The 16,990-nt window shown below is 40.2% G+C and overlaps 1 protein-coding gene across 8 annotated transcripts in view; it reads right to left on the reverse strand.

Annotated features, from left to right (window-relative positions):
* Positions 1-9,113: 9,113 nt before the first annotated feature.
* Positions 9,114-16,990, reverse strand: part of LOC122199835 — a 28,381-nt gene continuing 20,504 nt past the window's right edge. For 2 of the 8 annotated variants that reach the window (XM_042905186.1, XM_042905183.1), the window contains exons 2-6: positions 15,167-15,224; positions 13,330-13,422; positions 12,361-12,615; positions 11,095-11,208; positions 9,114-9,984 (exon numbers count right to left, since the gene is read on the reverse strand). In XM_042905186.1, the coding sequence (XP_042761120.1) occupies positions 9,360-9,984; positions 11,095-11,208; positions 12,361-12,425 (804 nt within the window). In that variant the 5' untranslated portion in view covers positions 12,426-12,615; positions 13,330-13,422; positions 15,167-15,224 and the 3' untranslated portion in view covers positions 9,114-9,359. Of the gene's footprint in view, positions 9,985-11,071; positions 12,616-13,329; positions 13,423-15,166; positions 15,933-16,990 lie in introns of those variants that run through there. The other 6 variants (XM_042905185.1, XM_042905182.1, XM_042905184.1 and 3 more) reach the window with 6 other exon arrangements.

The raw sequence follows: 16,990 nt of genomic DNA on the forward strand, positions 1-16,990 counted from the left end.
TGTAGAAGACCAGACTTTTAGTGAGCATGCAAAATATTTACAGAGAGAGGTATATCTAATTTAGTCTACTACAATAAAAGCTGTGTTTTGGGAAAATTACGTCATGAGTTCACTTACTATTTTTTACTGTAGAATTACAAAATACAGAATACAATGAAATAATCTGAATTCTTTTTATATTTTCCATAAGTATGGTTCACGGTGGCTAAAATTATTTTAGAATACTATTAGTCTAAAAGGCAAAAATAAAAGTGATAAGAACACTTCTGCTGTATATGGGTCCTGCTTAAGAAGTTGATGTAAGGCCATAAACATTGGTCTTACACAGTGTTGGTCACAAATGTTAAAAAGTGCATTTATATATTTGAAATAAATGGCATCCCATGTAATCTTTTTTCTATTTATTTTATAAGCATAAGAAAATAGTTACCTTTGAAATATTATTCATGAGATTCTTCTATTTTTTTAATATTATAGCTATGTCTGTATAACAAGCTGTTCTACCATCTGACAGAATTCTCCAGAGAAATGCATTTGTGTCCTCTCAAGTACTCCCACGTTCAGAACCCCTGAATCTGTATCAGAGAACCTAGGTAATATGAGTGTTCAGTAAACCAAAACATGTTTTTGTTTTTTTTTTTTTTTAAATGGGGATGGCTGTCTGAAGCATGGTTTAGTTTGCCGTACAGTGTTATAGGTGGGTTTTGTTGGACAAAATCTGAGCAGTCAGTTCTTTGAAAGAGCTGTTGCTGCCCTGAAAAGGCAGATTCCGCTGCGGCCTCTCAGCCCCACCCCTCCTGGGTCACGTAACACTGTATGAAACCAAGGGGTCTTAAATGGACTGCACTTTGGTAATTAGAGATTTTCTGTCGACATTAGGAATACCCTTGTACAAAGTCATATGGCACTGCCTTAGTTTTTGCTGACATCTGCTGGTATCTTGATGTAAATAAACTCTGCTGCTACTAAATGCTTAATCTCTTCACTTTTAAATTAAACTGTGAACACTGGTAGTTACACTAAAGTGGAATATTTTAAAGAACCCTGGGAGTAGAATGGTTTCTCTTTGTAGCATTCTTAGGTCTCACCCAATAGTAGTCAACCAGATTTCTTTTTTCAGGAATATGAGTCAGGATATGAAAATATGCATAGGCACTTCTGGGTTTCATTTATTTATCTATTTAAGGTTTATTTAAGTAATCTCTACACCCAGTATGGGGCTCAAACTCACTACCCTGAGATCGAGAGTTACAATGCTCTTCCGACTGAGCCAGCCAGGCACCCCTCACTTATTTTTATAAAGTGGAGAGACTTGGGAAAATAATGGTTTTTATTTACTGAAAACCATCAAATGCTTCACTGAACACTTAGTTTGAAAAGCATGATAAACTCCTGTAGAATATATACCCCAATTTATAGATTATTTGCAATGGCACAGTTGTGAGGATTGACTAATTTTACCAAGATAATCTAGCTTCTAGGAGATAAAGGAGATTTACCTGGTAAAACATTATTAACTGAGTTGGATTAGTAATACTGCATCTTTAAGTGCAATTTAAAAGTATTTAATTACAGTCCTATCAGTGGCACAACTAGCCATATTAAATTTTTTCCCCTTGAAACCATGAGGGATAAATGTCTTTGTGAAACACTTAATGATTTAAAAACTTCAATTTTCTCATTTCGTATTAATCTACAAGCAAACAAATGTTTTATTAAGGAGTTGCCGTAATCTTCATCTGTGTTTTGTTTTGTTTTTTTTTAATGTTTATTTTTGAGAGAGAGAGATGGAGATAGAGCGTGAACAGCAGAGGGGCAGAGAGAGAGGGAGACACAGAATCCAAAGCAGGCTCCAGGCTCTGAGCTGTCAGCACAGAGCCAGATGCAGGGCTCGAACTCACAAACCATGAGATCATGACCTGAGCTGAAGTCGGTCACTTAACCGACTGAGCCACCCCGGCTCCCCCATCTGTGATTTTGAAATAAATGGACATACTAAAAGTATAATGCTTACAAACATTGCTAGGATGTCCAAAACCTTCCAATAGTCCCAACTTCAACAGATAATGCATGAAAACACAAAAGTTTGGCTCATGATTTTCATTGTAAACTTGGATGATACTTTTCAAAGACACATTTTAAGGTGAGGGCACATTTTTCTTAAATAGTGTAAAAACTAGACACAGGTCAAATTGCAGGATCTTTGTCCTTTTGAGAGAACTTCATGAAGAGTATGGCCTGTAAAAGGAGACCTGAAACAATCAAAACAGAAATACTATCTGTTAAGTATCCCTTTGTTACCAATAATCAGTTACCAATCAGTTTGATCAACCCAAATTAAACTTTAGTTTTAATTATATTCTGGTAGCCCAAGTTTATGATCTGGACTTCAAAGTAGTATTTACTTCCAGTTACTTTTAAAATTGAATTTGTGGGGCACCTGGTGGCTCAGTCGGTTAAGCATCGGACTTTGGCTCAGGTCATGATCTCATGGTTCATTGAGTTTGATCCCTGCGTCGGGCTCTGTGCTAACAGCTCAGAGCCTGGAGCCTGCTTCAGATTCTGTGTCTCCCTCCCTCTCTTCTCCTCCCCTGCTCGTGTTCTGTCGTGCTCTCTTAAAAAATAAACATTACAATTTTTTAATTCAATTTGTTATTTGGTGGCATAAGCTAAAGTAATAGTGGCAATCCTGGTACCATGTAAATGGGTTCTACAAAGATCTGGGTGAAGTACAAATTTAATTTTGGCATTAAGAGGTAAAATGATTCAGAGACGTTCAGTGAACTGTGGCATCATTAAGGTTTGTAAATAACAAACTCATTGTCTACCCCAAAGGGGAAGCCTTCCGTTTTGGATTGGACTTTCCTGTATTTCAGTTCAGCTTAGTATAGTGAAATCAGATCAGTTATTAGAAGAGAACCTGGAGGGCCAATCTGATGATCTAGAGAAAACTATCACTTGAGCTTTTTTTTTTTTTTTTTCCTTTTTGGTAAATAAGGTTTTAGAAAATACCAATAAACTTTAGTCATTTATGCCTTAGTGAAGGAGACTGCAAAGAGCATTTCTGCATAAAATATAGGCCCTACAAACTGGTGCGTGCAAATAAGATTATTTTCCAAAATACTATGGCTCATGGCATTTCTAAATTTGGTCACAAAAAGACTTCCCTATAGCAAATATTGAAAGGAAAACATTCCCAAAGTTTGTCAGTAAAAGTTTCCAACTCATCTCCAAAAAGTTATAGTTGAATGCTTAATTTGTCCTTGATACCTTTTTTTTTCAAAGAACTACACATAGATTTAAGAGAGAACAGCTAAACATCCCTGACAGACCAAGCTTTCCACTGTGTGACATAACCCACAAACTCATGTTAGGAGGATCCTCAGACCTTTTAAGGGAAATGGCCCTAGGAGATTCTTACTCTGCATTTTGCTTTCCCCTGTTCCCAACTGGTTGGGCTTCGTAAGAGACCTGACCCAAGGAAAGCCAATTAGGCTAGCAAAGCTTACGCGTTGGGCAAATATTAAAGGAAACATCACCAAGTGATGAAAGAGATTAACTGAGCCTATCAGATTATTTCAGAAATAAAATTTGTTTTAATGTTTATTTACTTTTGAGAGAAAGAGTGTGAGCAGGGGAGGAACAAAGGGAGAGGGAGAAACAATCTGAAATAGGCTCCAGGCTCTAAACTGTCAGCACAGATCCTGACGCGGGGCTCAAGCCCACAAACCACAAGATCACGACCTGAGCCAAAACGGACGCTTAACTGAGCCACCCCAGCGCTCCTATTTCAGAAATTTAGACAAGATACAGGAGAAAGAATTCAGAGGTTTGTAGAAAGAGAGATGAAATGGCAGAATAGCTAAGGCACGTTAGGGTTCTAGACCTACACACTTGGGAGGCAAGAGCTCTTGAAGCTGTCATTGAGTCTCCAGAGCTGCTGTCAGATTAGTACATCTGTTGTATCTTGAAATTACCCACTATCAGTGAAACCTGGCCACACAGTTGATTCCTTTATATTCATACAGATCCTTGCAACAAATACTCTATTACTTAAGCAAACCTTAATGAGCCTTAATGAGTTCTTTCACCCAAAGAGGCTTACTAACAGACCTGCCCTGCTAACTAAGAAAAAAGAGAGTGAAGGTATAGTGTTAGTGTCCTGTGCTTGTTAGCATTGTGTTGTGGAACTCTAGACCAGTGCAAATTTGAGCATGCATCAGGATCACCTGGAGGGCTTGTTAAACCACAGTCTGCAGGCGCAGGGTGGAACCAACAGTTTATGATTTAGTAGGTCTGGAGTAGGGACAACAAATTCGCATTTTTATCAAATTTGCAGATGAGGTTGAAATGGCTAGTCTGGAAGCCATGCTTGGAGAATCACTGCTCTACAGGGCATGGTCCTGAACCTTGGTTGCACATGGAAACAACCTGTGGAACATCAGAAAAAAATACCTTACCTGGCCTCGGCCCCAAATATTTGATTTAATTGGTCTGGGGTTTGGCCTGAGCCATTGGGAGGCCAACTGCCTTCTGGCTCAATATGGAGATCATTCAGAATTCAAGTGGGTGACTAGGATGTTTGATTTTCTGTGTCAACTTGGTCAGGCAAGGGTATCCAGTTTTTGGTGAAACATTACTCTAGATACTGAGAAGGTGTTTTTTAGATGTGATTAACATATACATCAGTAGACTTTTAATTAAGCAGATGACCTTCCATAATGTGAGTGGGCATCATCCAATCAATTGAAGGCCTTAAAAAGATTGATGAACCCCAAAGAAGAACAAATTCTGCCTCTGGACTGCCTTCAGACTTGAGCTGCATCATCATGTCTTCTCTAGGTGCCCAGATCACCTATAGATTTTGGGTTTACCAGCCCAGCAATCATGTGAGCCAATTCCTTAAAAAATCTGTGTGTGTGTGTGTGTGTGTGTGTGTGTGTGTGTGTGTGTCTGTCTGTCTGTCTCTATACACACACCCTCTTTTATTTCTCTGGAGAACCCTGGCTAATACAATAACCTAGTAAGTCTCTATTCCAAATTGTTTCCCAGAAAGGCCCTGACTCTAAATCAGAATATAATCCCTTCATTAGATTTTTTTCTTTTCCTGTATCCTACCTTAGGTAAGTCCATGAATATATGGCACATTTTTTACCCCTTTCTTCTGTTCCTATTGTCAAAACCATTTGGTTCCTCCTTGGAACATTCTTGAATCTGCTTTGATTTTTTTTTTTTTTTTCCTGTTCATTTTTATTTTGTCTTCACCACCCTGGTTAAAGCTCAATAGTGTTTTGCATGCTTAGTATCAATTCCCCCTTTTGGTGTTAGTACTGAAATTTGTCTTTGAATAACCGCCTTTATACTCTCAGCCCATGTTGTTTAGGTGGCATTGACCTCACTTGGTGGTTCCAGGGGTGGGCACATCACCAAGTCCTGGCCTTTGAGAGTGCAGCATCTCCCCAAATTTAGTGACTGTTTCAGTTAGTGACTAACTGAGCCAATCAAAGCCAATAAACATCAGCTTTGCTGGGACTAGAGAACAAGAGATACTCATTTTTCAATGACAGTTTCTAATCTTACAGATTTAGGACTGGACCTATTGGTGGTTAATCTGGACACCACTCAAGAAGAATCTGACTTAGAATGAAAGCAGCATAGGTAAAAGCAGAAGCCACAGACCAAGACAGACAGACAGGATTTGGTACCTGGATCCAGTTACATCTGAAGTCAATCCTGTACTTTTCAGTTAACATGAGCCCATCATTTGCACTTTTTCCCCACGATTGGCTTTTAAGTGAATACAAGGAATTGACCAGATGAAGAGTTAACTCTATTCATCCGACGGTAAAAACCACCAGAGTTCAAAGGTAAAATGGCCTGTTTAAAAATCATGCCCTTGAAACATAGATATATTTTTTAACATTTTTTTTTTTTAATGTTTATTTTAGAGAGACAGAGCATGAGCAGGGGAGGGGCAGAAAGAGAGGGAGACACAGAATACAAACGAGGCTCCAGGCTCTGACCTGTCAGCACAGAGCCCAATATGCGGGGCTTGAACCCAATGAACCATGAGATTATGACCTCAGCCAAAGTGGGACACTTCACCAACAGCCACCCGGGCGCCCCTGAACACATATACATTTTAAAGAAGGAGCACAAGCAGCTGTGACCTATAGTCACATATTTCTTCCTCCTCCAAATTCTTGCAGAAGCTTCTCTATAGTTGTCATGGACCTTAACCTACTTTAAAGGATGAATGTAGCACAGACTGTGGTACTTTGCCACCAGGGTTTGAAATTCTATAATACAGAGAATAGACTTACAATTAAAATATCAGTGTTTGGTGTTTTGGTTCGTATTACTTGCTTTTAAAGCCCTTAGAATGTTTTAAAATTTTTTGTTTGAATACCTAATGCATTTTCTCTGCTAATAGTTAGAACTCATTCCTAGGTTAAATGATCTGAAATTTTTAATAGCTGAATCTGAATTAATTAACTTGTCAGGCAATTAAAGGTATATCATTGCCTTAAATTAGTGATTTATAATACATTGCTAGCAAAGTGAATTTTAAGCATTAACAGCTCTGGTTCTTCCTCCCTTCTGCCCTTAACAGGACATTTAATTCTGTATGGTTGAAGTAGAAAATGTGAGACAAGGTTCCTACCAGAAAAGGAGAACCAGGCACACACAGTTCAACATTTTCTGTATGTCACTTCCGATGCCAATAGTGCCAAAAAACTAGAAGTACAGTGACTCTGATACTTGATGGTACTTTAGAAAGCTGGATATTATTTTTTTTATTTTTTTTTTAACATTTATTCATTTTTCAGAGACAGAGACAGGGTGTGAGTGGGGGAGGGGCAGATAGAGAGCAAAACACAGAATCTGAAGCAGGCTCCAGGCTCTGAGCTGTCAGCACAGCCCGACGCGAGGATCAAACCCATGAACTCCAAGATCATGACCTGAGCTGATGTTGGACTCTGAATCAAATGGACCACCCAGGTGCCCTGAAAGCTGGATATTCTAAATCACTTATGATAGGGATATTTAGATACATTCATCTTTTTTGATATTCCACTATATTGATGCATTTTCAAACCTTTGTTTCAGTTTTGAAATTAGATGAAACAAAGTATAGATTATCTTTGCCGTGAATTTCACAGATTGTCAGATTTCTGAGGTTCTTGTTCCAAACCATCTTTGTAGAGATATCATTGATTTCCTTGGAAAAGTACGTAGCTCTAAAACTTGTATAATTTAGAGAAATATTTGGTTTGTTCAACCTTTGATATTAGCCAACACATTGATAAAAATAAACACACTTCAGGGATGACTGTGGCTCAATCAGTAAAGCGTCTAACTCTTGATTTCAGCTCGGGTCATGATCTTGCACGTGGGTCTTAGCCCCCAATCAGGCTGTGTGCTGACCGCATGGAGCCTGTGTGGGATTCTCTCACCTTCTCTCTCTCTGCCCCTCCCCTACTCTGAAAATAAATAAACATTAAAAAAAATAAACACACTTCAGGAAAAAAAAAACATGCTGTTTTTATAATTCTACATTGTTGGCTTTTGTGGTTCAAAATTTAATATAACCAGGGCGCCTGGGTGGCTCAGTCGATTAAGCGTCCAACTCTTGGTTTTGGCTCAGGTCATGATCTCACAATTCGTGAGTTCAAGCCCCACATCGGGCTCCATGCTGACTATGGGGCCTATTTGGGATTCTCTCTCCCTCTTTCTCTGGCTCTCCCCTGCTTGTACTCTCTCTCTCTCTCTCTCAAAATAAATAAATAAACTTTAAAAAATTTTATAAAAGCAATACCTGATTCTATACAGTTAATAATTGGGACAGACCTAATAATAAAGTACCATTTCACACATATTGAGTCTAACTCTTAACAATGTTACTGCCTCTGTTAGGTTTTATCCCATTTCCTCTTCCCACCTGTCTTACTTTTCCTTTTTCAATGACACACTACAATATTAGCAATTACTGTCACCATGTTTTACATTAGATTCTCAGACCTTATTCATCTTCTAGCTGAAAGTTTCTACCCTCTTACCAACTTCTGCATATTTCCCCTGTACACTGCTCCCCCACTGCCAGGCCCTAGAAACCACTTTTCCACACTCTGTTCCTAAGAGTTTGACTTCTTGTTTGTTTGTTTGTTTGATTCTACCTGTGAGTGTTACATGCAATATTTGTCTGGCTTATATCACTTAAGAAGCTACTTTTATAATTCCGTTTTAACAAATGAAGAAACTGAGGCTCAAATAATTTAATAACTTGCATAAGGTCACAGCTTATAAATGAAAGAGAGAGGGATCAAGTGAGGTAATTTGACTCTAAAGTGCAAAGGCTGACCTATATTCACTATATGTATCCTTTCTCCATCCAGGTTATGAGTGTGAACTTCTTCCTATTCAGGATTCATTGGAGCTATTTGATTCTGATGTTCCTGGTAGTATTATGGCTTGTTATTATAGTTATTAATATAGTTAGGTAATATTATAGGTTTCTTAAGGTGTGTCCTATAGTTGAAGATTTTACCTACTTCTATCCCCAGGAGACACCTCCATAAAAATAGATGGAAAATTATTGCTTGGCTGGTTCCAAAATGTCTTTCTGCTTCCATTCCATTTCTTACTTTTAAGAGTAAGATATACACCTGATAAATGATAACAACAGCTTTCCATTGTATCATTGGGCACATAATTGTACTTTTGTTCTGCCGTTTAAATCCTTTGTATTCATCTCCATTGTACGATGCCCATATGTCCAGAAGAGGGCGATGTTTTACTATAAACTTCCAGTGAAGTTTTCTCCAACCTGCTTTGGACAAAGTATATACATTTAGAAACAAAATTTCTTAAGGTTAAGTGGGAGTGCCATTTGCTTGAGTACCATTTGCTTAAACGCTTTGGTGGGGGAATGTTTCTAATAAACATGGGCTTTAGAAAACCCTGAATATTTGAATATTTGAATATTGTTGCTATTCATTCCTGGCTTTATGACTTCACACAAGTTACTTGGTGTCTAGAGGCCTGGGATTTCCTTACATGTAAAATGTGAAGACCTACAGTCTTCCTACAGGATAGCAATATTATGAGGGACCTACAGGATAGCAATATTATGAGGATTAAATGGGCCAACTTAAGAACCTAATACAGATGCTCAGTAAATGGCAATGTTCTACATTTCCGGAAAAGCAGCTAATCAGAGCAAACTTATGTGAAATTTTCTTTTGAGACGAGCCTTGGTCATTTCTATCCTCTGTTGCTTTAAACACAATTCTTGGCATATATTACATGTTCAACAAATTTTGTTGACTAAATATTTTAAAATATAAAAACATTACACCTTAGGGAAAGCAGGAAGCCAGAGATAAACTGGTAATGTAGTCTACTAGGTGTATTTCTACCTCCTTCCCTTTCCGTTCTTCTCCCTGCCCCGGGTAAAAGAAGTTAGTCCCCTCCTTTCTTTGAGTCAGGAATGGGAGTTTGACCAAGTAAGAATAAGGTTTTGGAAATAAAGGGGAAAATAAACAAAAGGAAGTGTTTTGCTTGCTGTCCTCTGTTTTATCTTTGGTAGGTAAGAATCTGATGCAGAGAAGGCAAAGGCTTGGGGGCTGCAGGAAGTGCAGTGTCTCGAGTCTGGGCCCCAGGAGGAAATAGCTGTAGGTACCAAAGGTGGGCATCAAGGTGAGCGGGCTCTGCGGCAGGCAGTGGTGAGCTCTGAGAGGTATATGCAGGTCCACAGTCACATACGGGCTCTCATTGGTTGCTCTCTCCACTCCGATCATCCCTCCTTCTTCTGGGAGATCCTCACCCAGCTGAGCCCAGAACGGCAAGCGGTGAGTAGCTGCAGGTGCTGTCACTTTGCCTGTTGTTGGCCTTTGGTCTGGGTACTCACAGCCCAGGCCCAGCTGTGTCTGTTCCCAGCAGGTGCAATGTATCAGCTCCATCCAGGCACGAAGGTCATCATGACTAAACAACCAGAGGGTGTAAATGATGAGACTTCTTGTAGGGGGGAAATTGCCTCTAAATGACAAACATTGTTGCCACTGGGGCTTAAAAATAGAGATTTTGTACAATGATGCTCATCACCCTTATAATAGCAAAATTTGCAAACTAATTTTCCAACAAGAGGAAAACTGTTGAATAACTAATGGTATATAATATTTATGTATCAACATAATGCAAACAAATAAGTTTTTTGGAAAAATTTCAATGACATGAGGCAATACTCATGATGTTAATTATTTTTTTTATGACAGAGTACAAAACGAGGGAAGCAGGACAACTCCAAATTTGTTTAAAAACAAAGTAAAGCAGAAAAACAGAAAGAGACCCCAAAATGTTAAGGGAATTTATCTTTGGTCTGATGTCCTTTTATATTTTTTCTATCATATGTTGTACAATTTTCAAATTTCCTGTACTGAACACTATTACTGTAATAATCACAAAAATACAGCATTACCAAAAGGTGATGAAAGTTGTTGATGCTAATGGTTTGTATCCCCTCCGCATATAGCAGATGAGGCATGGCTCTTGTGGTCAAATATTTAAGAACGTTGGGCAAGTCTCTTGACAATTCTGCCCCTCAGTTTTTGCATCCTTAAAATGGGAATAACTTAATGGGGTGGGGTAGTGGGGAGGGAATCCATTCAGTTGTGATCATTAAATGAGATGATATATGTAAAACTTTACTCAGCTCATTGCTTGGTACAGAGGAAGCATTCAGTCATCTGTAATAATTATTATTAAAGAGCAGAACAGAGGAGTCATTACAAAATTCAACCCTGGTTTCTTCAAGTTTGCCTGCCTTCCTTCTTTCCTTCCTCTCAGTTAAAAATAGTTTATATTGGCAATTTCGTAAGATATTTACTTTGCCTCTTGTTTCAGCCCATCTCAAAAACTGGGGGACAAGGAGATGGATGCTAAGCCTTTCTGGGAAATGGATTCCTAGTGATAAAAAGATGAAAGAAGAAAAGTGTGGTTCTCTGGGAACGGGAGGGAAGAGCAGGTGTTGGGCCATCAGAGATGGAGTGGTCCTGGGCTTGTGTCTGTGTACCAGGGAGAGATGGGTTGGCTCACAGGCTTAGGGTCCTGGTGCATCGCAGGCCCAAGGGAGAGCACAGGTATCCAAACCCCGGCAGAAGTGAGCATCTCTTGGCTGGGCCATCCAACTCAACCCCCAACCACTGAGACCTGGAGGGCAAGAGGAAACGAAATGAATGTGAGCCACAACATCAGGTATTTAGGTTAAACACTTCATTTGAAACCTTTTAATAGTGTTCTGGGCAGACAGAAACTCCAGAGGTTAAAAAGTATCTGCAGAATCCCTTCTGTCGGGAGTATCTATGCCAAGGCCGCCTTGCAAATTCTGACCTTGGCTGGATTTGCTGAATGTACCTCACCCTCCTGCTGTCCCACCTCCTACCATGGTTCCCACCCATGTGGCCTGAAGCACCAGAAACTTAACTTAATATCAGGCCCCATCAAGGGAAACCCCTGAAAAATTTTCTGAAAAACGGGGCTTGGAGAGACTCAAAATATAAACAAATGAACAATCCTGAGATGTTTTTAAAATCTGAAATCCAAGTAAAAGATTATTTTGTTATTTTGTGTACTGATAAGTATGAGCCAGCTCCCTGCCATGTTGTAATCCTCACACAGCCGTATAAGATAGGTGCTTCAATTATTTCCATTTTGCAAATGAAAACTTGATGATGTGGTTTCTGTTTTGTTCTCTTCTTTGTCTCAGTACCTACCACGCTGGCTGCCCTCTAATAAGTCCTCAGTAAATATTTGTTGAATCAATTAATGGTATTTAGCAATACGCGTAAGCCATACTGCTGCTATGGGGTGAAGCTGGAGTCATACCCGGGCTGGCCTAACTCCATAGACAGAGGTCTTAACTACTGCCTCTGTTTACCTTTTTCCCACTGACCCCTTAAGTCTGAGAAAGAAGACAAGGGCCTGTTGGTGGAGGCACTTCCCTGCATGATACTTAGAGTTGTTGTGTCCTTGGATATAACTGGATGTTGTAATTTCTCCAGGGTCATTGTTTAGACATTATTCACAGGATCCAGGGTTCCTCTGCTTTGGGAATATATTTACATATCAGCTGTAAAAGCTGAACCCTTCTATATAATATAATTCTCCAGGCTTTCTGTAATGCAGAATGATAAATTGTAGGCTACTTACCAAAAAATGTCTAGATACAGGCAAACATATTTTTATTATCATTTAGCAACTGTGTGAGGTGTTTGAAAAGTCTCTGGAATACAGGCAGATGAAGAAGTCCCCCTGTAGAAATGATCAAGATTAGGGCTTAGAAGTTAAATGCACTTCCCATACCTTTTAGGCTCTATCTCCTTCGAAGGTGAATAGATTGAGTTTGCATTTCTCTGTGTGATTAACATCAAGCACCCTGTGTTGGTTGAAAAGGTTCATTATCTGGAGAAGAACTTAAAAGGCAGGATGGACAACTTCAATTTAGATAATTGTTGGCTGTGATGGAGTGCTCTTCAAATGGGTCTCTACAGGGCGGGGGCGAGGAGTGCCATCCACTAAGCGCTGGAAAGGTTCTCAGAACCCACAGGCAGCAAATACCTACGTAGAGGAAGCATGATGTATGGGATCAGAAACCCTGAATTTCAGCTCCAGCTCCATCACTTACTAGCTTGGCGGCCTTAGGCAAACTCAATCAGTGTCTTTGAGGTCAGTCTTGCCATCTGTAAATGTGGCAATGACCAGGCCTAACTTCCAGGTTGTTTTAAGGATCCAGTGAGATGCTGGCTGAGAATGCCTTGTAAATGCTCTATGTAAAGCTTGGAATCATCATCATCACCCTTCTGATGATCATTGTCACTAATCAAGGTTTAGGAGGATTCAAAGATGGGCAAGACGGTTTTATACAACCTGAAGTTAACACAATCTTGAGGGCCTCTCTAAAGAAAGAATACAAAATTACAGGTAAAAATTAAGTACACTGTCTTGGAAAGAACTTTGTGGGCTTCACTGTAAACACACCTCTGCCTGCATGAGAAGTGGTATAATGGTCAGAAGCACAGGTGCAGGGAGGAGCACTACCTGGGTTCAAATCCCGACTTAGCTATGTGACCCTGGGCAAGTTACTAAACTTCGTGCCTCAGTTTTTCCTCTGTAAAATTTTTTCATCTGTATTGAAGATTAAATAACTTAAAATGGGTAGTGGTGTCAGCACATAGTAGGAAATGTACCTATTTGCCACCACCATTTTTTTTTTAACTTTCTTTCCAGGATCTTTTCACTGAAAGGATGAAATATAACAAGTACAAATATTACCTGAGACAGAGTGTGGTGAGTGCCATAAGGAAGTACAAACCATCAGTTCCGGGAGTCAGAGAAGACATGTCTACTTGGGGGAGTCAGGAAAGGCTTCATAAAGGACAAACAGGGAAGATGTCAAAAGGCAGCACATTCCAGGCAGAGGAAGAGCTCACTTGAAGAATTGGAGGTGAGCCCCAGTTGGACATATTGGAGAATAAGGTCTGTATGTATGGACTAGAGAGAAAGTGAGAAATGGACCTGGAAAGGTAGATTTTAGCCATAGTGCGGGGGGCTTTGGGTGCCCGGATGAGGGAATGCAGGCAGTGGGGAGAGGATTAGAGCCTGTGGGCTTGAGGAAGATTAACCTGGTCGCATTCAGTAGGAGAGATGGAGTGGGTTCAGTGCCACTTAATAATCCTGGCAGAGGGTAACGAAGGTGACTGGAGTCCTCCCACCTTAACAGCTCAATTTGGAATATGCCTCCAGCAACATTGGGAAGAGCAATCATTTCTTTAATGTGTGAAAAGAGAGAACTCCTACTTTGTAGTTTTCCCATTCATATTAGAGGCTGAATGGAGTTTCTCCTTCCATTCCATCAGTATGAAAGGTGTAGGGGTTCTCCCTACAACAGAAGGGAATTATCGCCTATCTCCATCCAGGGCCTTGCACTGGTGGGCTCTGACAGAGGATTGAGAAGGCTTCTCTGGCATGGGCACATCCTTCCTCCCAGGGGAAACTTTTCCCATCCCCTCTCATTAAGATAAACATTTTACATGGTTTCTTTTGCTATCACCTTTTGGGGTACATTCCCTTGAGAAATGAAGTGCTTTCATGCAGCTGCCTGGCATTTAGTTTTCTCCCGGGGCAGATGGGGCTGTTGTGTACAGGGCACTGTGCAGCCTAGATGACTGTATGTAGCAGCCCAGCCACGTGGTGAGGGCCTTATTGAGGAGGACATTTGGAGGGTCATTCCCAGGCATTTTCGCCCCTCTGGGAAAGGCAGTTGCTAGGTGTTCCCCTGGAGATTTTGCCTTCCTGGCCACAGTTGGTTCACTGGTGGGCACCTCTACCAAGCCAACCCAAATCCTTCCCTAGAAAACTTAGAGCTTCAACTAAGGAGAGGATTCACCTCCTCTGGGTGGTGGGAGCAACAGAATTTGAATGGTGGGAGCACCCATCAGCCAGGTTCCCAATACGTGGAAGAAGACAGTCTACGTACTAGAGAAGGGGCCTCTCCCAGGTTGAATTTGACTCCTTTTCCAGTTTTCCATGAGGAACAATTCCACCCTTGTTCTTCTCTAGGTTAAGTATAATGCTCTTTTAGAAAGTTTCTTCGTTTTCCCAAACTATTTTGAGTTGGACTTCTTTCACTTTTAAAGTTTATTTTGAGATGGAGGCACCTGAGTGTCCGACTTTGGCTCAGGTCATGATCTCGTGGTTCATGGGTTCGAGCCCTGCGTCAGGCTCTGTGCTGACAGCTCAGAGCCTGGAGCCCACTTTGGATTCTGTGTCTCCCTTTATCTCTGTCCCTCCCCCACTCTTGCTCTGTCTCTCTCTCTCTCTCTCTCAAAAATAAATAAACATTAAAAAAAAAAACTTAAGTTTATTTTGAGAGAAAGAGAGAGAGTGTGGGAGGGCAGAGAGAGAGGGAGAGGGAGAGAGAGAGAATCCCAAGCAGCAAGGATCCTGATGCGCGTCTCCAGCTCATGAGCCATGAAATCATGACCTGAGCAGAAGTCCAACACTTAAGCAACTGAGCCATCCAGGTGCCCTGGATTTCTTTCACTTTTGATCTAAGGGTCCTGATTCATGCACCCATGCCCTCACCCTGTGCTCATCAATTAAAACTTACTCAGCCTTGTCACCTTCTTTTCAGTGTCTTAAGGATTGCACAGATGACCTCATCACTGCTAACATAAAGAACAATGTGTTAGCCCTTAAGGATCACAGCACTCACACAGGACTTTTTAAATTCCAAAATAATTCTTCAATCATTATTTCACCTAATCCATAAAACATGCAGAAAGACAGGGCAGATATTCTCTTCCTCATTTTGTAGAGGAGAAAAGTCAGGCCCAGATTAATTAATTAACTTCCGACTCACAATTTTTGCCTACATTTCCCCAGTTATATTCTGCCAGAACCTGAATTTCAACCCATATCTTTTGCTTGCAAATTTAGTATACTTTCCCAAATACCTTCTAACTTGAGGAAGTGACCTAAAGCTTAGACTTAAGGATATTGATGAAAGCCATTGAGAAAGATGGTGTGGTCAAGGGGACCTTCATAGGATCTTCAGAACTCTCTGGTTAAGCAACTTTCTACTCTGCTTATAAGAAAAAGGGTAGTGCTATTGCTTGTGTTTGGGGGGACCAAAGGAAATAATACTTGGGCCAAGACTAGGATGTAGCAAGTGAGCAGGTGAGGCAGTAGGAGACACCTATATTCATGGTTATGCAAGGGCTTGTCCTGGCCCTGTGATATCATGAAGGTCATAGCTGCAAAATTCAGACTTCAGGGGTATGTGAATAAGAACACCACTTCCACACCTAAGGAAGTGTTTGGAGGTATGTTGAGTGGAAGAATCAGATGATCAGAAACAGTCACCAGTGCTCAACTCTGTCATACCTGGCATTTCGACATCATTGCTCTAATACCTTTGCTCAGGATTTGCATGTATAATTGATTCACTTAGCTAGCCATGCTCTCAAGAAATGTATTTTTTTCACTCGTTCTGACACACATATATCCTAGGTGAAGGAACATTACAATCACATTCCTTTGGGAACCTAGTAAACCCAAACAAATACTAAAAATCAATATTTTAAAATCTAGAGTAGATCCTAGAGATAATCTATTTCAGGTTGGATTTCTGTGACTTTTGACCAGAGTGACCAATTACTTTTGACCAATTACTATACCCATGCTGTTAGGCTGCTGTTATTGATCAAAACTTACTTGTCCTATTTCCCTTTTTCTCAGTGTCAGGAAATTGAAAGTGATAGAGCCTAAGTCCTTTTTTAAGGTCATGCAGCCATGCAGTGGAAAAGCCTAGATTCGAATCCAGGTCTACTGAGACATGGTGCTCATTCTACCATACCGTGGTCCTACATTGGAGGGATATTGTCCAAAGTACAAGAAATTTGTGTGTGTGTGTGTGTGTGTGTGTGTGTGTGTGTGTGTGTGTGTGTGTTTATTTATTTTTGAGAGAAAGAGCAAGAGTTGGGAGCAGAGAGAAAGAGAGAATCCCAAACAGGCTTTGTGCTGCCAGGGCAGAGCCTGACGCAAGGCTTGAACTCACAAACCATGAGATCATGACCTGAGCCAAATCCAAGAGTCAGACACTTAACTGACTGAGCCACCCAAGTGCCTAAAAAGTACTAGAAATTTTTAATACCAATCATTTCATGTATGTATGGTACTTAGAAATTTTCTAAGTGCTTTTGCATTTGGTATTTCATTTTCAACTCAAAAATTTTGTGAGTAAATTATTCCTATGATAAAGATAAGAAAATTGAGGCACAGTAAGTTTATGTGACTTATTTGAGGAAACCTACTGAAGTAGTAGCATAGCTGTTGTTTTCCTCCACCACCATTCATTTTTTTCCCTATCAAATCCCATGGCAAACCAAACATCTACAATTACTTGTTTAGTAACCATTTTCTCCTGCCCTAT

Source organism: Panthera leo, chromosome D1 (genome assembly GCF_018350215.1).
Source record: "Panthera leo isolate Ple1 chromosome D1, P.leo_Ple1_pat1.1, whole genome shotgun sequence".
NCBI classification, from domain to species: Eukaryota; Metazoa; Chordata; class Mammalia; order Carnivora; family Felidae; genus Panthera; species Panthera leo.